Source organism: Gossypium raimondii, chromosome 4, assembly GCF_025698545.1.
Source record: "Gossypium raimondii isolate GPD5lz chromosome 4, ASM2569854v1, whole genome shotgun sequence".
NCBI classification, from domain to species: Eukaryota; Viridiplantae; Streptophyta; class Magnoliopsida; order Malvales; family Malvaceae; genus Gossypium; species Gossypium raimondii.
The window spans coordinates 2,910,995-2,933,092 of NC_068568.1; the positions used below are offsets into that span (position 1 = coordinate 2,910,995).

The 22,098-nt window shown below is 33.7% G+C and overlaps 2 protein-coding genes and 1 long non-coding RNA gene across 3 annotated transcripts; all 3 read left to right on the forward strand.

Moving 5' to 3' along the window:
- Positions 1-419: 419 nt before the first annotated feature.
- LOC105780209 (magnesium transporter MRS2-4) lies at positions 420-3,645 on the forward strand. Its single transcript, XM_012604404.2, has 4 exons — positions 420-1,064; positions 2,185-2,633; positions 2,838-3,119; positions 3,208-3,645. Exons 1-4 carry the CDS (start codon positions 704-706, stop codon positions 3,484-3,486), a joined length of 1,371 nt encoding a protein of 456 aa, XP_012459858.1. The 5' UTR covers positions 420-703; the 3' UTR covers positions 3,487-3,645.
- A 3,063-nt stretch (positions 3,646-6,708) lies between these two features.
- On the forward strand, positions 6,709-10,870 carry LOC105780835 (uncharacterized protein At4g06598). Its single transcript, XM_012605353.2, has 5 exons — positions 6,709-6,855; positions 7,615-8,328; positions 8,699-8,774; positions 8,893-9,019; positions 10,262-10,870. Exons 2-5 carry the CDS (start codon positions 7,634-7,636, stop codon positions 10,453-10,455), a joined length of 1,092 nt encoding a protein of 363 aa, XP_012460807.2. The 5' UTR covers positions 6,709-6,855; positions 7,615-7,633; the 3' UTR covers positions 10,456-10,870.
- Positions 10,871-14,104: 3,234 nt separating this feature from the next.
- LOC105779537 (uncharacterized) lies at positions 14,105-15,376 on the forward strand. Its single transcript, XR_001129029.2, has 2 exons — positions 14,105-14,450; positions 14,708-15,376. It is a non-coding gene; the product is annotated as an uncharacterized LOC105779537 (long non-coding RNA).
- The last annotated feature ends 6,722 nt before the right edge of the window (positions 15,377-22,098 follow it).

A 22,098-nucleotide genomic window follows, 5' to 3' on the forward strand; every position in this document is an offset into this window, starting at 1 on the left:
ATGCATATTGAAGCATTGTTTCTGTCAAAGATTGTGGAAACCGGATCGGACTAGGAACCAACTGGTACACCAGTCCGGAACAAAACAAAAAATTGATTGATTGATGAAACCGAGAATTAGCGGTCTTAGGAAAAGAAACCAATGTCTACTTGGTTCCATTTTATTGAATTTGATTTGGTTTAATTAGTACAAAAATCTATTCGGTTCAGTTCATGATACAAAATTATTTTTATTTAATTTATAATTTTTATAAGTATTCATGAAGCGAAAATAACTTTAAAAAGTAAAAAAAAAAAAATCATTTTTTGAAAAGAAAAACGAAGCAAACTGATATCACGTCTAACTACTACTACTATTATTGGGGTTTTAATTAAAGCCACCAAATTCAAAAATGTCAAAAGCATCAATCTTACTTTTATAATATTATTGCCGTCCACGCAAAGGTGGGGGCAGCGTGAGATTATAAGAACATGTATTTTCGACAATGCAAGAATCTTTCTTCCCCAACTTAATCCCTACACGAATTAATAATTAAATTAAAGAGTGAAATTCATTCGTTTATGGAAGAAGAAGAAGAATCGGAATCGGAAAGGGAAGGGAGAAGCCAAAAGATCGAAACAGAAACTCCAAGCTTTGAACTAACTTCCATGTTCACTTGATCCAAAGAAAAGAAAAAAGATTTTGTAAGTGATCAAAGTTTTCAATGGGAAAAGGCCCCTTCTCGTTCCGGCGCCCTTCTATTAGGCGTCGCCGTCCGAAATCTACGGCGGTACCTCAATCGCCAAAGCCGATACCGACTGCTGGAGCCGTCGCTTCTTCAACTTCGCCTCCGCCTCCTAGCACCGGTAACTTGATTGGTGGAGGAGGCGGTGGTGGTGGGGTGGTGGCGGCGGGGAAGGGGAAGAAGAAGGCGGCGGGAGCAAGGCTGTGGATGAGATTCGACGCGATGGGGGTATCGGAGCTGGTGGAATATGATAAGAGTACGATAATTAAGAGGGCTTCGATTCCTGCTAGGGATTTGAGGATTCTTGGCCCTGTCTTCTCTCACTCATCAACGATTCTTGGTATGTTTAAGCTACTATTCTCTTTGAAATTCTTCTGTGAAATCGCTTTCAATGGATTTAGAGTGATTGCAGTTAGCCTTTTTCTGACTTCAGATTTTGATTTTAGGGTTCGGCTGATATACTGTTCATTTCTTTAAATACTGAGGATTCAGGGTACTATTAGCTTGTAAGTAGGAGTGTAAACTAGGAAATGCAAAAGAACTGTGAATTTAGAGTGGAATTGCATATGCTGCTAAGGTGCAGGTTTTTTTGGGTATAGCCCAGAACTATATAAAAATGCTCAACCTTTTGGTTGGAAATGAGTGCCATTCCAAAGTTTGCTTGAAGTCCCTGTGTTCTACACTACACATTTTTGCTAAATATGGGCATATGACACTCCAAGGACCTTCCAAATATACGGAAAAATTTAGAAAAGAAAAAATGAACATAGCTGTGTCAGAGACATACGTGTACTCGACACTCTCACCTACAGCTTCTAGCCAAACCCTAGATACTGATATTAGTTATGGATTTGATAAGCAAAGCAGTTTCTTGACTATCGATCTTGCATGTTGATTACGAGGATTCCTATTGTTCTTGGTTTCTTGCCGACTCTTGGATATATATTGTTACTCTTTGGTAATTGTTGAATTTTAATTGGATTTTACAATGGGAAGAGACTGAATGTTTTAGGTTATCAGGTAATAATTAAAGGTTTAGTTTGCTTTGGTTATTAATTATGCTCGTGACGGTAAGCTGAATATTGTGTCTAGGTGGATCTCAATTAGAAAAAGAAATCCTATGTTAGGTATTACATGACCCCACCATTCTTAATCATATGAGTTGCTTAGCAGTTAAAACCTATGTGATTGGAGATCTTTTTGCAAGTGATGCCAGCAAATACTTAGTTGTGATAACCGAGCATGAGTATACTGCTCGTTGCTGTGTTCCTTTTGTAGTTTTGTCTGCTCTCAAAAGAGGAAGGGTGTGAATTATGGTTCAGTTTTATACACTTGAGAGTCTATTCCATTTTTTCTTATTTCAGTCTGTTTTGTACCATGGTCTGTTTCATTATCCTGATATTTGTATCAAACAATCTAGAATATCGGATTCTTTGTTTACTCATCATTATCATTTTCAGCCAGGGAGAAAGCCATGGTTGTGAATTTAGAGTTTATAAAGGCAATAGTTACAGCTGAAGAAGTTCTTATACTGGACCCTCTACAACAGGAGGTGCTTCAATTCGTGGATCAACTAAGACTACAACTTCCTCATAAAAGTGCATATAAGACACAAGGAGCAGGCGCAGCGGATGTTAATGATAGTGAAACTCATGTTTCAACTGGCGGACGGTGGTTACCAGTTCCAGAAGCCATGGAGGGTTTGCAGTGTGAGCTTCCATTTGAGTTTCAGGTTCTGGAGATAGCTTTAGAGGTTGTCTGCTCGTTTCTGGACAAAAGTGTGGCAGAACTTGAGACGGATGCTTACCCTGTGTTGGATGAACTGGCTCGAAATGTCAGTACCAAGAATCTGGAACATGTTAGGAGTTTGAAAAGCAATCTCACTCGTCTTCTTGCACGTGTACAGAAGGTATTTTTGATGCATGTTATTTCTTTCAACATTCTAACTGTTGCTAATAAGGAGAATGCTCCTTATCTGGATTAGGTGCCCGTTTGTGCGTGTCCTTGAAGGGATGGAAGCCCAATTACATGACACATCTAAAAGATGCATCATTTACAAATATTCAATGTATTTTATATGTGAAACATTAACTATTACCTGTTAAAATGTTAGGTGAGGGATGAAATTGAACATTTGTTGGATGACAATGAAGATATGTCAAATTTGTATTTGACGAGAAAGTGGATCCAAAATCAGCAATTGGAGGCTTTGTCGGGAGGTGCAGCCTCAAATAGCATCACTACTATTTCGCCTCGTTTACCTCGACTTAGTTCAAACAGGAGTGCAAGTTTGGTGAGCAGCCACAATTTAGATGACGACGATGTCGAGGATCTAGAGATGTTGCTCGAGGCATATTTCATGCAACTGGACGGGACGCGAAACAAGATATTATCTGTGAGCATCTCTGTTTGTATTATTCAGAACCGATGTATCGACTTTCATCTCCTTGATTTGATCACCATTTCTTCTGTTGAATTCACAGGTCCGCGAATACATCGATGACACAGAAGACTACGTTAACATCCAACTTGACAACCAACGAAACGAACTCATTCAACTCCAATTGACGTTGACCATCGCATCGTTCGCCATAGCCGTCGAGACATTAATAGCTGGATGGTTCGGCATGAACATCCCTTTTACATGGAACAACAAGGAGGGGATATTTGAAATCTTTGTGGGAGGTATTACAGTCGGGTGTGTGCTGATTTTCCTTCTGATCCTAGGATATGCCAGATGGAAGAAGCTGATTGGTTCTTAAAACTGATCCTTCATCATCAACTATGAATGTGCTTTTCACCATAGTTGTGCCCCATCAATGGGATATAATTGAAGTATGTACAGAAATCAAAGGCCAATTATCCAAATTCTCTGATACATGCTTTAAATCTATGAAAACTGAAGGTCACATTTTTCTTTATATGTATGCATGAATATATACATGAATGTTTCCATCCTTATAGATATCTATGATAAATACCAATTTTCAGTCCATTAAAATATGGAAATTTAAAATAAACTTATATTTTGATTATTAATTAATATTTTCTTTATGCATTTAATTAATGTAATGCTTATGAACTAATCCTGTATGATGATGTTGTATGTTTGTGGAGTTTGGTTGTCTTTGTTTATTGATGTACTTTCTTCCACCTCTTGTTGAGAATTGGAGCTTACTATTTTGGGGTTAATTATGGTAGAGGTCACTTTTTATCATCTAATTATGAAATGTTATTATAAAATGATCACTGAATTGTAAGTGTTCTTTTATTACTTAACTATGAAAAGCTATAAAATGATTATTAAACTATTCAATTTTGGGTTTTTTTATTATCATTTGGTTAATATGAAAATAAAAACGCTAAAAATTTCAAGATAATTGGGTAACCAATAAATAGTTGAGTGATCATTTAATAACTTTTCATAATTAGTGACTACTAATGTAATTTACTTACTATTTTATTAGTAATCAATAATTATAATTAGACCCAAATTACCACCTTAATTTCAAAATTTATCCTTAAACTTTGAAATATTCTAATTGAATCTTCACAAGATGATTAAATTATTTTCTCACCTTAACTATTAATTTATGCAATAAATACTATTTTAGATTTGATATTTAATACATTCAAAACACATTGAACACATCAATTAGTGTTAGGTGCAATAGTTACTCTCAAGAGATCGCGAGATATAACTTTGGAAACAATATTGTTAAGAGAAAGAGTTTTGAACCCCGAACATGAATCGAAAATGAACATGAGATACTAAAACAAACCACAGAGAACAAATTGTAAACACACGTACTCTTCCAGCATTTTATAAATTTGCCATATTAAAAAAGAAAAAATAGTGTCGATAAAAGTTGAGAAGACTTTTTTTTTGTTACGTATCTTGTATAGGGTACAAATTTATTTACAATTTAATCAATATATACTAAATATATTTCTTATTATATTTAAGTTAGTATTTAATGTTTAAGCTAATGAGACTTGATTGATAGGATGCGTATGATATATTTTGAGATTTAGGATGAAATTAATTTCAAGTCCTATAGTGGAATTAAGTGTTTATAGTTATAATAATGATTTAAGCCAACAACTTGCACCGCATTAACTAAATGCAATCCAATCCACTTTCCTCCCTCTTTTGGAAATAAACCATGTAAACGAGATATTCTGCATGCAGCCGCCATTTTTTAATAATCTTTTTGGGTAAATTCTTAAAATAGTCACTTTTATTTGTATTAGGTTACATTTTAATCACTTATGGTTGAAATGTTACGTTTTAGTCACTTATGTTATTGTGTTGTAGCATTTTAGTCACTGAGCCGTTAATTGCCGTTAACAGTGCAGCGGTAAGCTGATGTGGCACGTTAAATCATCATTCCAAATGAAAATTTTAGGTTAAATTATACAATTTGTTCAAGATAATAAAAGTATAGGGACTAGTTTTAACAAATGGAAAACATAGAAAAACTATGCTAAAAGAAATGGAGAAGGGAGGAAAATAGAGGGAGAAACATAAGAGAATAGAAAAAAGAAAAGAAAGTTCAAAAATATAAAAGAAAAAAACAAATTACTCAAAATGAAAAAAATATAGGGATCAATTGTATAATTTAACCTAAAATTTTCATTTAAAATGATGATTTAACGTAACATGTCAGCTTACCGTTACCTTTGTTAATGGCAATTAACTGCTAAATGATTAAAATGTTACAACACAATAACATAAGTGACTAAAACGTAACATTTCAAATTTAAGTGACTAAAATGTAACCTGAAACAAACAAAAGTGACTATTTTGATAGTTTATCAAATTTTTAAAAAAAAATTAGTTGAGATTTGATTTTTTTATTAGGGTTAATATACTATTTGGGACTTAGATTTGGCAATTGTTTTTACATTGGGGTTTAGACTTGGCAATTATTCTCACATTAGTGTTTGGAGTTTTTGGGTCCAAATTAGTCCTTGAACTTGACAATTGTTTCAACATTAGAGTTTGAAATTTTTTGCTCAAGTTAGTCCCTGATACTTCTTTTAAAAAAAAATCAGACAAGAAAATGTTCAAGCTTCAATGTAGGAACAAATGTCAATTTAATGGATTAACCTGGAAAAAGAAAATTAGGCTAGAATAATTGTCTATTTCAGGCCCCAGTGAAAGAACAACTAATAAGTTCAGGGACTAACATGAAAAAAATAGCCCTAATATGAAAATTATTGCCAAGTTCAGGACCCAAAAACGAATTAACCCGTTTTATTATTAATAAACAACTATATTCAATTTTTCACATATTAAGAATGTTCTACTCAAACCCGGCTTTTCTAAAATGAGAAAACAGATAAAAAGGTAAATATAAAATAGAGTTAATTGCACCAAACATCCCCAAATGTTTTATTTTATTCTAAATTAGTCTTTAATCTTTAAATTATTATAATTATATCCTTAAAGTATCAGAGTTATATCAATTAGATATTTTGTTACTAAAAACATTAATTAAACTTTAAATGACACATCGAATCTTATGTGATATGATTTAAAAATAAAATTTTAAAAAATGAATATCTCAAAATGAATGTTTTAAAATTTTTAGTTTGAGGTTTTCAAAGCTTTTATAGAAGCTTTATCATTCACTCATTATATTATTTTTTATTTTTACTTTTTAACTTTTAAAAGTTACGAGGCAACGTTCTATTTCTTTGACATTTTATTTTAAATTTATCTATTTAAGATTTGACGTGTCATATAATGGTTAAATTAACTGCTTTTAATAACGAAAGGATCTTATTGATATAACATCGATAATTTAAAGATATAATTAGAATGTTTTGAAATTTAAGGACCAATTTAAAATAACTCTTATTAATAAACAACTTGTTATAAGAAAAAAAACTAGAAATTGACTTGAGTAAATATATAAAAACAGTATTTTAGAGGGGTTAAATTGTAAAAAAACATTTCCGCCCTTTTCATATTTTATATTTTTTTTCAGTTCAGTCCCTTCCTACCTCTAGATTTTCAACTCAGAAAAATAGTCATAGAGACGCAGAGATTCAGGAAAAAAAAATACATAAGAAACACTAAAGCATTGTTTTTTCGAGATCTCAAGTTCTTCAATCCACTAAAGGTAAGCTTTAATTTAAAAAATAAATAAATTATTTGATATATTTAATACCCAATCTTCAATGCTTATGATTTTTCCTTTTAATTTCATGAGCTGCTTTTGTGTTTTTTTTTTAATCTTAGATTTCTTTTGGGTATTGAGAAAATGTGGAAAATAGTAAGAAATCACAGTTTCCAGTTCTTGGGTTTTCACTATTCTATTCCTTTGTTAGCTTAGGAGATTTTAATATTTATTTATACTTTTAATTATTCAGAAAAAAATTATCTAGGGTTCTTTAATGTTGTTTTAGTATTTTTAGATACAAAAATGGTGCCAGAAATTGGATTTTTTAGAGATTTTGCTTTGCATTTTTTTCCCATTTTTTCTCAAATGAAATTGAAAACTAAGTTAGATTACTTAAAAAAAAATGTTGTTGTTACCTAAGATTTAGTGATTGCAACACTAGGGGATGTATAGTTATTGATGCTCGAATTGGTCATGGTCATGGGGGATGTCGAGTTTGGTAACTACGGTGTTCGCTTTGATACTCTAGTCAGTGATTGGTCGATAAGTTGAAATATGTATGCAATGTATAATTCATGATTTTTTTTTTTTTTAATGTTCTTGTGTGATCTTTTGGTTTGTTTTCATGAATATTTACCGGAATGTCTCGTTGTTACGCATATATTGTGCATCGAACATGGATATTTTGATGTTTAGATCATTATCTGCTATATAACAAGGGTACTACATGATCAGTCTCTCTTATATGTTACTTTGCAGGAACTGGTTGTCCTTGGTCATGGCGAATTCGAAGGGGTCAACAAATATAAGAAATTTGATGTTTGCCGGAAAACACGCTTTGCTTCCTCCTAAAAGTCCTTTTCCTATAGCCTCCCCTGTGTATACCGATTATATCCCGAACAATGTAATTGGATCAAAAGTGATTCAAAAGTCTAGAGTGGGAAGTACGTACCACCAGTGTACTTCCTCTGAAAGTCATCTGATAGAGGAACAACCTTCTTGGCTTGACGATCTCCTTAACGAGCCAGAGACTCCTATGTACAAAGGTCGTCATCGACGTTCATCTAGTGATTCTTTTGCATTCATTGATGTATCCAATGCACCTAACGTAGATTACGGAGCTCGGGATGAATGCAGATATAAAAGTATGATTTCCTCACCTTCTTGGACGCATCAGGACTTTGATCATCACAATCAGAAAGATGCTCGGGTTAACTCTTTCCATGCCAATGTAAACTTGGTAAAGCAAAACAATAGGGCATGGGATTCAACTTCTCTTAGAGAAAGCACGTTTATCCAAGGTTTAGGATCATCATGTACACTGGAAGAACCGGAGGCTCCGCCATCAACAGCAAGTGAGAAAAAAGATTCTGCTGAATCTGCATCTCCTAATGCAAAAGGTTCTTCCGAGAAAAAGGATAATTCTCACACTAAGTCTTCTTCATCTGACACCGACTCAAAACGTGCGAAGCAGTGAGTTGCCATTTTATTGTTTCAAAATTGAATTACATTACAAATACAGTAAAGCAACCTACAGTGTTCTCCTGGTTACAAGGGCCTCTGTGCTATTTTTTGTTCCCTGCTTGTGCTTACTTTGAGCCGAATCTCACACTGTTATCAAATATCATTTAAAAGTTACATTTTACGAGCTCAACGAATAACACTAGTTGGCTATTGTGCTACTATTTTTTTTCATGCACATACAGGATTAAGGTATATGAGCCTGCTTTTGTATTGTCTGTTAGCAGGTTTTTCATGCATTGATACTTATGGAAGCATAACAGTAATTCGTATTATGTTTTCTTATGTTTGATTACAGTACTTTTGTTATTGTCTTATCCAGGCAGTTTGCTCAACGCTCAAGGGGGCGTAAACTCCAGTACATAGCTGAGCTCGAAAGAAATGTACAAGCCTTGCAGGCAAGAGTTCGTGCAAATTGAAATTTTAAACATTTATTTACATTTGAAATTGACTTAGAAGTTACAGATCGGTATATGCCTCAATATGGAAGTATTAAATGTGGTTCTTAAATAACAGGCAGAAGGGTCTGAAGTTTCAGCTGAGCTCGAATTTCTCAACCAGCAGAATCTTATTCTTAGCATGGAGAACAAAGCTCTTAAGCAACGTTTAGAGAGTTTAGCTCAAGAACAAGCTATCCAATATCGTAAGCATCGAGCCCATGACTTCTAAAGCTATGATTAGATTTTTTTTTCCTGCATTACATAATGTATCGCTTTTCACTTTTTTTTCTTCTTTTTACCTTCTAATTATTTGTATATACTCCATATTTTCGACCTGTATGAATTGGCAATACGAGAGGTGTGATAAATCCAGGGAGTAGAAACTTTGATCTGAAAAATCACCGGAGAGTTCATTTTTCAGATAGTTTGAGCCACTTTTACTAGTTTTCTCTTCATGTTAAAGGGGGGGGGGGGGGGGATAGGATGCTGTGGTCCATGTCATATTCTTTTGGTTTTGTTCTATGCTTGGAAATTTTGATTTTCCCCCTTCCTCGAGAGCACAAATGGGACTCGGGTATGAGCATTGGATATGAGTAGATGTCCCTTGGGCTTTTCCTTATATTTGGAGTGCCTTTGGAGGGTTGTAGCCCCATATCCATGTTTGGATGTGCGTCATAAATGGGTGTCGGACATGAATATTTTAAGTTGAACTACACTGGTAGTCATTCAATTATTAGTAAATTTCTTTTTTAATCACCAACTATGAAAAGTTACAAATGGTCACCCAATTATTCACTTTTATTTTTTTTTTTATCACCAATTAACCCTCAACCTTTATATACTGTATAATTTGTTTTTTTCTTTCTTTTTGCAGTTTTACTTTTATTTGTGATATCGAGGATTAATTTTAAAAGAATAAGAAAAGATAAAAAATATTATCTTGGACTTTCGAGTGTTTTCATTTTAGTATATTTTGATAAATTTGTTTTTTTGGGTTTTACTTTTTAAGTGAATGACATAAAGAAAAATATTTTAAAAAAAAGGTAGACCAAGCTATACAATGTGTAAACGTTGAGAGTTAAATTTTTTAAAATCGTGACTAAATTCACATAGTATATAAATGTTGAGGGTTAAAGTTGTTATTATGTTAATTTTAAAAGCTGTCAAGTTACATTCCCATGGCTGGTGACCGAAAAAGAAAAATTCGAATATATGGATGATATTTTTTAACTTTTCATAGTTGGGTGATTAAAAAAAACTTATCATATCAACATACCAGGTTCTCTTAACAATGTATTAGATCTTCCAAAAGCATGATAGAAAAAGGTCAATGTGGCTAAGGGGCCATCATTGATCTATGTTGCTATGAACTGTAATTGTTTTAATTGATTAGAATCAAAATTTCTTGAATAAAGACTGAATTAGGCATCCATGTTTCTTCTCAGTTGAGCAGGAGGTATTGGAGAGGGAGATCGGTCGGTTACGAGTCATGTACCAGCAGCAAAATCAACAGCAGCCGTCGTCTAGCCATCAATGCTCTAGCAGTAGAGATCTTGATTCCCAATTCGCAAACCTCTCTCTGAAACATAATGATACCAGTTCCTCTCTTGACCCTATCACCGGTCCAGTTCGCATCTAAGTTCTTAATTTAGCCGCCACTGCCACCTCCGTTATATAGATTCTTCTTCTACACCGGACGCTGTACCCGTCTTCAACTCTTCATCGCATGAGACGACACAAAACATGTGTGAGGTTACTACGAAAGTAGATTCCGCGTACCCCAAAAGCCGAGACGACCCTTTCGGTTTCTGCAATTGGAGCAGGAAGAAGAAGAAGAAGAAATTAGGTTCACCATTTTCATAATTAGATCCATTTAATTACTCTTACAACTTCCATATTCCCAATCTATGTATGGTGAATGTTCAGCTTCTCTTGAGCAAATACCATTAAACATTTGTATTGCTTGAACTGAAATTGGGTTTAGGGTTTAAAAACTATGTTAACTCATTCTAACAAATACCATTTAATTGATTTTCACTACTATAAATATAAAATATTTATTTTTACATCATAAAAAAAATTAAATATAAATCAAATCACAAAAATAAAATTCGATTGAGTTCAAGTTACTACAGTTTTTTACATTGTATTGATCAGATCACTAATTCTTTATTCGATGTTCAACCGTAAACTTCTATCCTGATTCAACGAATAATGATAAAATAAATTAATAGAAAATATTAAAATTTTTATAAAAATAGATTCAACCGTTAATTTTAATCTTGATTTTTTATTTTTATTTATTAATTCCGAGTGATTGCTAATTCAACCCATTTATTTGACCGATTCTTAGTTCCTTTTGGATGGGCGGTGAGTTCTAGTACAGTGCGTTTAGTTTTTTTTTTTCTCACGTTATATTATTTAATCTCATCACTGCAATAATTAATCTTACTGTTATCACTATTTTTATCATAATTAAAAATAAACACACCACTCATTTAAAAGATCTATTAGTGTCACCAATCAAATCGATGTGACCAATTAACATTTGATTGCAACAGTAAGATATCAATTAAATTAAAATTAATACTCAGTGGACAAATTAAAAAAAAAAAAAAAGTGCCGCGCGACGCTGCAGGTAACAGCCATTGGATTGCGAAATCTCGAGCGACCATGAACTTTGATTATTACAGAAGACATTTGACCTAATGACAGCCACATGTAAGAACATTTTTTTTCTTTAACCCAACAAAAATCAATAAAAAAAAACCCCAAATCACAATCGCACGATGCCTCCTGCTGCATTATCTGGATTTTCAATTTTCAATCGAGTCTCGTTCTCTATTTCTCTTTCACTATATATATCCACTCCATAACCAAAAAGGTTGACCAGTCCCGACCACCTCAAAGAATCAAAATTTTTCTGTTCAAAACATGGCGATTTTCATTAAAGTTCTAACAAAAATCGACATCGAAAGAACATTATCACTACCAGACAGCTGTTTACAAGCTGCACCACAATTACAACGGAGCCATGGAGGAGAAAAGTTGCAGGTTAAAGATGACGTCGGAATCTTATGGAACTTTCATTGCACTATACGATCTGGGGTTTTTCCGAAACTCGACATAGTTTCCGGTTGGATCCAATTTGTCCGGTTCAAACAGTTAAATACCGGTGATGCTATTGTTCTTTACAAGGACGATGATACACTTACAGGTCCACATTATAAAATTGAAGTTTTGAAGGGCCATGGTGATGATTATTCAAGTTTTGCTCAAATGTATATCAAAAGTTGCTATGCTTCTTAGAAAGGTTGCAGAAATGAAGAAATTGTGAAGCTTGAAGGAAAGCATGCTGTTGACACCATTTTTTGAATGAAAAACGGGTCGACTTGGGTTTTGAAAAATGAAAACGAAAGTTGGAGTCGCCACCAATCTTTTTTTGATGAGGTGTGATCAGGTCACCTTTAAAAGCGGTTGTTTTTAATAAACAATTTAATTTTATTAAAACAACGAGTTTGGTCTACGAAATTCAAAAAACGAGTTCGGGAGTCGGTTACGTACGAGGAAGTATTAGCACCCTCGTAACGCCCAAAATTGGTACCTAGTTGATTACTTAATGTCTTAGTGTCGAAAAATTAAAAACTTTAAAGAAATTTAAAATACGATCCTTAAAAAAAACTCGAATGGCATGAATTTAAATTCAAGAGGATATTTGGCAATTTGGTTAAACGAGAAATCGAAACCCAACACATTAGGGCACGTTCCTCGAATTTCCAAACGCAAAACATTACCTTTTTGTAATTTTTAAAAGGATATTTAGCTATTTGGTTGAACGAGAAAAATCGAAACCCAGCACATTAGGGCACTTTTTCTCGAATTTCTCAAATGCAAAATATTGCCTTATTTTGAGATTTTTTAAAAGGACATTTAGCTATTTGGTTGAACGAGAAAAATCAAAACCCAGCACATTAGGGCACGTCTTCTCGAATTTTCAAACGCTAAATATTGCCTCAATTAGAAATATTTTTCCTTTTGCAATATGATATTTATATGCATAATGAAATAATAAAAAATGAACAAAAACGAATAATAAAAAAAATCAATCATACATATATCATGACAAATAAATAAATAAATAAACTAAAGCATAAAGATGGGCATATAGATGAATACATAAGTGAACATGAAATTAAAGGAAAAATATATGAAAATTACAAAATATAAAAGGTAGGTACATATAAAGGAAATACGTATGTATATACATAAAATTATGGAAATATAAAAGATGTATATATGAATTATAAGATATAAAATGTAAGTATTTACATGTGTACATATGTAGATCATAGAATACAAAAATATATGAATTATAAGTATGTATGTTGTGAAAATAAGTGTATGCATATGAATTTATAAAAAACATGAAAAAAATATATATATATATATGTATTCTGAAATTATTATATAAAATATATATATATATATATAGGTAAACATGTACATATATACATATAACTATCATGAAATATATAAAATATATATATAGATATATAAACAAGTTATAATATATACATAAAACACATAAATATGTATATGTACATATATATGTAAATGAATTAAAACATAAATACGTATATGTGTGTGTATAAAAATATGGAATATAAAAAAATATTTAATAAATAAAAGTATGTACGTGTATATACATATTAGATAAAAATTTATGTAAGTATATATATGTATATGAAAGTAAAGTATGCATGTAGATATATATATATATATATATATTATAAAATATAAAAGAAAATACAAGTATGTAAATTAAATCTAATCACTTAAAAATGTATAAATGAGCCAATAATAGTAATAATAATAACATAAGTAATAATAATACAATAATAATAGCAATATCAGATATAATAATAATAGCGAAAGTTAGGGCAATATTATTAAAATTAATTAATTTAATAGCAACAATAACAAAGAAAGGGACTAATTCGAACTTAATACAGAAGTCTGGTGGCCAATTCGCAAATGAATAAAAAAAGGATCCCATCGAGTATGCGAATAACAAGGAGGGACTAAAGGAGGAAATATCCCCACCCTCTCCAAAACGCGCAGCTTCGTTAAGGACCAAGTCGTGAGAAATGTGAAATCTTGTGGCAAAAATTATAATAATAATAAAAAGAAGAACACGCGGATCCTGGGCTTAATAGTCGGGTCGGACTCGGGTCATACAGAACGGTGTCGTTTTGGCCTGAGAGGCTTGCCCCAAAACGACACCGTTTTGGGGGGCCTATAAAAGCCTAGTTTTAGAGAAAAAAAATCATTTGCCTAGTTATTTCAAAAAAAAAAAGGTTAAAAGTTCTCTCCCCCACCCTTCTTTCAGCCCAGACTCCGGCCTAATCGTCCGGCCAATCGCCGCCGTGCCGGTCGCCGTTCTCCGGCGTCTGCGCCGCCGTGAGCGGCGGTCGGAAGGTGAAAGGTTGAGTTTTTTAAACCCCGATTCAAAGGCCGATTGTAGATCGGACCTTCATGGTCCTAAGGCCAAGGGAGAAACTCCGAAAAGTCACCTTCCCCGTCCATTTTCAGTGACCCGATGGACTCTGGCGACACCCCAAACACGGCGTTCAGGTACGTTTTCTTTTACCTTTTTATTTCACTTATTTATGTAAATAAGTAAAAGAAAAAGAAAAATAAACAGAGAAGAGAAGGAATGTGAATCGGCAATGCTAAAGGAATCACCTTTCAACTGTTTTCTCTTTTTTATTTCTTTAAAAAATATCTTCGTATCCAGGAGAAGAAAATGTTACATTTTTGCTTCGATTTTTATAGCCGATTGAGTTATTATTTTCTACTGTTGTTGTGTCCCTTTCTTTACTTGTTTGCAGCGTTTGATGATGGGCTACAAAGGCAGAGAGTAGGGGCGGATGTGACACGACAAACGGTAGTGGTAGATAGGGCCACGGATACGAGGGTATGGCGACGGCGCCAGAAAGCCAAAGGTCTGAAGACCATAGATGCGGCGCTTAGGGTTTCAGTTCTGAAACCCTAGGCTAACTTTGGTTTTAGAATTGGGCCTCGTTTTGGGATTAGGCCGGTTGGGCCTCGTTTTGGGCTCCGGGCTTGGGTTTAATAGGGTTTTGGGTTAGGTTTTGGACCAGGGTGTCATTTGGGGCATTGGGCTAAGTCTTAGGTTGGGTTTGATTTCGTTTGGATTTTGCAATTGGGTATTAGGCTGGTGGGTTAATTTTAAGTGGGTTTGGGTTTCTGTTTTAGGAATTGGGCCTGGGCAAAATCTGGGTTGTACACATGCGACGAGTGAGCTTGAGGAGCAGCCAACAAGACTCAGAAAACAAATGATTGATCAACTCACTCCATTGAATCCAACAACCGCATCATCAGCAGGCTACAGGCTGAGGTGAAAGTCATCTAGAAAATCCAGGATCATGGACTGCTCCTTCAAAATGATTACTTGCACTCATACCAAATTAGTAATTTGGCAATCTTTTGTACAAAAAATCATTTATAATGGTTTATGGTTTTTACATTGGCTTACACATTTACTTTTCCACTTCTTACTTAGTATTTTGATTATTATTTTTATCATAGAAGAAGAAATATATAAATTAATCAGGTACAATTTTTACTGTGATAACACTAATAATATCAGTACCAAATTGATCAAAAAGCGCCACTGAAGGAGAATAATAGAAAATACTCTGCGGTGATTGTCCCCAAGCCATCGGTACTAGACTATCATCAAGTTTATTGCCTTCCCTATAAACATGTTGGAGAACCACATTCCACTCTTTCTTCAAATAGTCCTGAGCTTTCCGAATTAAATTTATCTCCCATCTTTAACATCGCTGGTCAGCATGTTAATAACATCAATACTGTCCACTTTGAGAGCCAATCGTCGCCGTCCACTCCTCCAAGCAAGCATGAGTCCTTCAATCATACCCCATATCTCCACTTCCCATACTGAACATGAGCTGAGGTGTAACAACCCGTTTTTAGTGAAATCGGAATAGTAGTTTTGGGACCACAAATCTGATTTCGAAAAATTTTTTATTTAATATTATTTTATGGTCTACAGTATGATAAGAATATTGTATGAAAATTTAGTTAAGAAATTTTACTGGTTACATGTCTAATTTGATGTAAAGGACCAAATTGCAGAAAGTGCAAAAGTTGAATTCTAGTAGCTAAAGGGATCAAATAGCTATGAAATTTAAAATTTGAGGTCCTTATATAAAAATAGACCATTTAGTGGAGTTAGTAGATAAGGATGATTATTCATCATTGGAAAATTTAAAGAAAAGATTAAATTGGAAAGATGAAATAATTAAAGATGATAAAAATAAAATAAAACAAAATATCATCAGATTATCATCTTTCCTAAAATTAAAGACATGGAAACCCTAGCTATGGTGTTTAGTTCTAGCAAACTTATTTGGCTTAATTATGTATGTATTCTTGTCTCGTTTTTAATGATTTTTATGTTTCCGAGATCGTAATAGCTTAATTTAGCTATCTCGGGGATTAATTTGCAAAACTATCAAAGAATTAGGGTTTTTTCATAGATGAATATAGTTGAATTATGAAGTTTTATAGTAGAAAATAAAAGGTTGTTGATAGATAAACTACTTTTGTAAAGTGAATTTTGATGAAATTATTATTTAGGGACTAAATTGAAAAGATGGAAAATTCATGAAAAAATTCTAAATTTTATGAAATACATGGGCTGCTATTGTGACATATGAAAGTCGGCTAGGCTTGGAATAAGGATTAAATAGTATGAATTTTATTTTCCGAGCCTAAGGATGAAATCGTAATTAATTAAAAGTATAGGGGAAAAATAGTAATTTTTCCAAATATGTGTATTAGACTGAATTAAATGTGAATTTGTATTAAGTTGAGCTAAATTCATTCGTATAGATCCGGATAGACCAAGTACGGAGTTAGAACGAGGAAAAGAAAAAGTATCTGATTAGTAGCTTACAAGTCTACGAACATTTGTCGAGGTAAGTTTGTGTAATTAAATTGTATATTTGTATGTTTGAATTGAATTTTATGTATGTCAAATATATAAAATTTTCATGTATAAGTATGGATCACATATCTGATAATGTCTGACAAATGTTAAGTCTCGTTTGAGCTTAAGAAATTCAATGGATACAAATGACATTGTCATTAAGGGTTCTCGATTGGTTGTGATCCTGCACGTATTGTGGACACACCACAGCTCGCAAGAGCGTCCCGATAATTGGCTCCAATGAGCTTCCTGATAAATGGCTCTCCGGAGCTTCTCGATTAATGGCTCTCTGGAGCTTCTCGATATTTGACTCTCACGAGCTTCCCGTTATTTAGCTCTTATGAGCATCTCGACATGTGGCTCTTACGAGCTTCCTAATTTAAAGCTCTCTCATGAGCCTCCCGATTTAAAGCTCTCTCATGAGCTTCCCGTTTATGGCTCTCTAGAGCTTCCCGATATTACCTCGCATAAGCTTCCCAATTATGGCTCTTATGAGCTTCCCGTTACATGGCTCACATGAGCTTCCTATTATATGGCTCGAAAGAGCTACCCGTTTATATGCTCACATGAGCATTCTTGAATATGAATTGACAGATATTATATGAATTGACGGATTATAATTTTGTATACTTAGTGTGTACTACCCGTGTATCCATCTATATTTTAAATGATTCAACGGATAAAATTCTGATATGAAACAATACAAGTACGAAATGAATTATTACCCATATATGCCTAAAATATATGAAAATGATGTTACTTGAAATGTTGATAAATGAGATGAAAGATACATGTGTGTGAAACTTGCCTAATGACTATGTACATTTGTGATTATGAGTTATTATATGAATTACATGAGTAACATGCTTGATGAGGATATGTGTTTAGGCTTTTGGCCAAATTGATTTGAACATGTTTAGTTTGCTTACCTTAAATGTGAAATAAATGGTAAGTTAAATTCCATGTTATACGAACTTACTAAGTTTTAAAGCTTACTCTACTTATTTTTCCCCATTTTATAGTAATTTAGAAGCTCGTTGGGTTGGAAGCTCGGCGGAGATCACTCACACTATCCATTTGCTTATTTCAGTATAAAGAGTAAATTAATTTTGGATATAATGACATGTATAGGTTAATTAGCCAATGTTGGCATGTAAATATTTTGGTTGTAACTAACCATTGGAATGGCTTGTGTTTGATAAATTTTGATATATATGTATATGGCCTTATCATGTTGGATATGTGTTTAAAATGGTTGAATGATGGAAATCGTATAGGCATATTAATGTTTGGATTGAGATGGTCAATTTGGTAAGTATGAAAACTTGGATATATGTGGTTATATGTCATGTATAAACTTAGTTTTGGCTTGATTTGAATGCATTGTTATGTCTTGTTATTGTGCAAAAGTGTTGATATAGGTTGAAGACAAATTGGGTGAGAAATGTGGCTTGGAAAATAGCCTATTTTTGTCCACACGGGCATGTGTCTCAGCTGTGTGTGACACATGGCCTAGTACACTGGCGTGTGGTTTGGCCGTGTGTCCCTTGCATCTTTTAAATTGAAAAACAGAATGCTCAAATTATTTCACACGGCCTAGTACATGGGCGTGTGGCTTGGTCGTGTGACCCCTGCACCTATTAAATGCAAGTCAGTATGCTCACACGGCTTAGCACACAGGCGTGTGGTTCGGCCATGTGACCTAAGTTAGAGAGCTCCCAAATTTGGACACGAGCTGAGACACGTCTATGTGTCCCTATTTCGAATGCCCACACGGCCTGAGACACAAATGTGTCTCTTGACTGTGTGAGACACACGGCCTGGCCACACGAGCGTGCGTCCCCTGCACCTTTGAAAATTTTTAATATTTTCCATAAAATTTTCTGAGTACCTGGATTAGTCCCAACTTGTTTCTAATGTGTATTTTGGGCATCGACGGCTCACATAAGGGACAATATGATTGGTTTTGATTAGTTTCTGATATGATTGCTAAATGATATAAAATGTCTGTTATTTGATTTATAAATTTTGATAATGCTCCGTAACCCTGTTCTGACTACAAATATGGGTTAGGGGTGTTACATGAGGAGTCTAGAAAACCCAACAACCCATTTTCCATTTCAATCCCGTATAACACCCCCACAAGTAGACACACCAGTAGATGGCTTACGAGCACCATCAATATTCAACTTGTAACAACCCGAAATAGGTTTCCTCCAGCTAACATTGATACTTAATTATTGATACGAAATCTATACAAAACATTAATGATTAATTTGTTTAATTATGGTTATTTAGTTGATTAGTTTCTTGGTTTGTTTGGTTTTGTTAAAAAAATTTACCAAAAGTGAAAGGTGTTGAAGTCATTACAATATGCTAATGGAAGTGTCACTTCTATACCATTATGATAGATTGCAACTTACTATATTTGGAAGATTGACCATTTATTAGAAAAAAATCTTTGGGTTATGTTGATATCATAGGATTATTCAAGCTTTTTAATGAAGATCAATTCACTTGAATAAACATATTCTGAGGATCAGATCAGATCGATTGTATCAAGTCCTTTGGGTTGTACTAAACTTGAAGACTTACCTTTCAACAATTCACCTTGCTTTTTTCATTATTATAATATAGGTTTATGTATGTAACTTTTTAGAGCACTTATCAATTTATTGAACAATGTTATTTGTGAAAGTATATTCGAAAATTGTAAATAATTTTGTTGTTGGTTTTACAAACTAAGTTCTCAAGTGAAGAATTTAGTGATGAGAGGTCGAGTATTTGAAATACAAAAATGAGATTCACTAAGGTGTGATTAGAGGTAATCATGGGTCGAGTTTGGGCCTCAATAGAACATTAGGCCTATTTTCTAGGCTTGGGCCCGCCTTGACCCAGCCCGAAAAATGGGCCTAAGATCTTGTCCAAGCTCAACTTGGATAAAAAAGCTAAAACTCGAGTCTGGCCCGACCGTATTAATTTTTTTCAATTTTATTATTTGTATTTAAAAATAAATTTAAAAAAATATAATACATCAAATACACTCAAAACACTAAAATAAATGTTTCCCAATAAATTGAAATTAAAATTTAAAAATTATTTATACTTAAATAACAGTCAGATTAGATGCAACTTAGCAAGTAAATATCTCTAAAATAGTAGCAAATTAACAATAAAATAAGAGTTATATAATATCCAAATAATAGCAACAAAATAGTACTAATATAATAGTGAAACGACACCAAAACAATGAACTACAACAAAAAATAACAAGTTTTTTTTTTACAAATTCGGCCGGCCCGAGCAAGAAAAACTTACTCAAGGCACGGGTCCTATTTTTTTGTCCAAATCTATTTTTTGAGCCTATATTTTTCTCAAATTCTTCCACTTTTGGACGAATTTTCAGACCGAACCACCGTGTGCGAAAGAATTAAAATTACTAGTTATATTAAATTCAAAGATAATCATATCTAAAGCTAGGCTTAAAAAAGAAAAAAAAGAAGAAGAAGAATGGCGCGCGAGGCAGCAGGTGACGACCACTAAATTGCAAAATCTCGAGCGACTCTAAGTCTTCCCTTCTAAACAGAAAGACAAGACCAAATGAAAATGACATGTGAGAAAATATTTTCTTTATTCTAACAAAAATCAAGAAGAAAAAAAAACACCCAAATCGCAATCGCACGATTCCTGGTGTTATATTATCTGGCGTTTTCAATTTTCAATCCAGTCTTGTTCTCGCTCTCGTTCTCTTTCTCTTTATGTATATATATAGCCACTCCATAAGCATAAACTTGACCACTTTTCAGTTCAAACATGGCAAGTTTCTTTAAAGTTCTCACAAAAATCGACATCGAAAGAACACTATCGTTACCAGACAGCTGCTTACAAGCTTTGCAACAATCACAACGGAGCCATGGAGGAAAAAAGTTGAAGGTTAAGGATGATGTCGGAATCTTATGGAACTTTCGTTGCACAATACGATCTGGGGCTGTTCGGAGACTCCACATAGTTTCCGGTTGGATCCAATTTGTCCGGTTCAAACGGTTAAATACCGGTGATGCTATTGTTCTTTACAAAGACGATGATACAGTTACAGGTCCACATTATAAAATTGAAGTTGTCAAGGACCATGGTGATACTGATAATTACTCAAGTTTTGTTCATAAAAAGGAAATTTATGCTCAAACTTCTACATCATATGAAGAAATTGCGAAGCATGCAGAAAGGGTCTGTAGAAAATATTTGATCCCATTTCCCTTTCTGATCTTTAAGTCAACCAAATTTTTCTGCTAAAAAACATGGCGATTTTCGTTAAAGTTCCAACGAAAATCGACATCGAAAGATCATTATCATTACCAGACAGCTGTTGACAAGCCTCGCCACAATCACAACGGAGCCATGGAGATGGAGAAGAAAAGTTGCAGGTTAAAGATGATGTCGGAATCTTATGGAACTTTCATTGCACTATTCGATCTGGGGTTGCTCCGAAACTCGACATAGTTTCCGGTTGGATCCAATTTGTCCGGTTCAAACAGTTAAATACCGGTGATGTTATTGTTCTTAACAAAGACGATGATACACTTACAGGTCCACATTACAAAATTGAAGTTTTCAAGGGTGATGCTGATGGTTATTCAAGTTTTGTTCATAAAAATGAAATTTAAGCTCAAATTTTTTGGAATGTATACATTGTTATTCACTTGTATGAAGAGCAAAACAGGGGAATTTTTTTTTTAAAGGCAGCCATTTAGATTGCCCTGTTTTCCCCTGTTTTTCTTACATGGCTGAGAGAGAACCATTACAGAACAATGATTTTGGGTCTCTAAACTCATTGATAATTTCAATGTTTTCGAAATACCCATTTTTTCCTGTTTTAATTATGGATGGGAATTTGATGATAAAATGAATCAAAGTGATTTAAAAAAAAAAATAGGACAGCTGACTAGAGCTCGATATATGCAAGAACCAGCCCGTGTACTGATTTGATGATCAAATTATTTGCTATTTTAAGCAATTTGAACTCGAATCGCATTAATCACATTACTGATAAGATTTTGTCCTCATCTTATAATTTACTAAATATACACACATGTAAGGTCGTTCGATAACGTACGCTAAGGCCGACTCGCGATTATATTGTTGGAATCGCGCGATCGTCACTGCCTTGTCAAACCGCCTTATTGTTTTATAGTTGGTTAAATTTTGTTTTTGGCCCTCCCACTATACTCAAATGTGAGATTTAGT

Bases quoted from the DNA above. Each gene is read 5' to 3' on its own strand.
- LOC105780209 (XM_012604404.2), top strand. From the start codon at position 704: ATGGGAAAAGGCCCCTTCTCGTTCCGGCGCCCTTCTATTAGGCGTCGC. The intron at 1,065-2,184 runs GTATGTTTAAGC...TATCATTTTCAG, and splicing joins TCACTCATCAACGATTCTTG to CCAGGGAGAAAGCCATGGTT. The intron at 3,120-3,207 runs GTGAGCATCTCT...TTGAATTCACAG, and splicing joins CGCGAAACAAGATATTATCT to GTCCGCGAATACATCGATGA.
- LOC105780835 (XM_012605353.2), top strand. From the start codon at position 7,634: ATGGCGAATTCGAAGGGGTCAACAAATATAAGAAATTTGATGTTTGCC. The intron at 8,329-8,698 runs GTGAGTTGCCAT...TGTCTTATCCAG, and splicing joins GACTCAAAACGTGCGAAGCA to GCAGTTTGCTCAACGCTCAA. The intron at 9,020-10,261 runs GTAAGCATCGAG...GTTTCTTCTCAG, and splicing joins AGAACAAGCTATCCAATATC to TTGAGCAGGAGGTATTGGAG.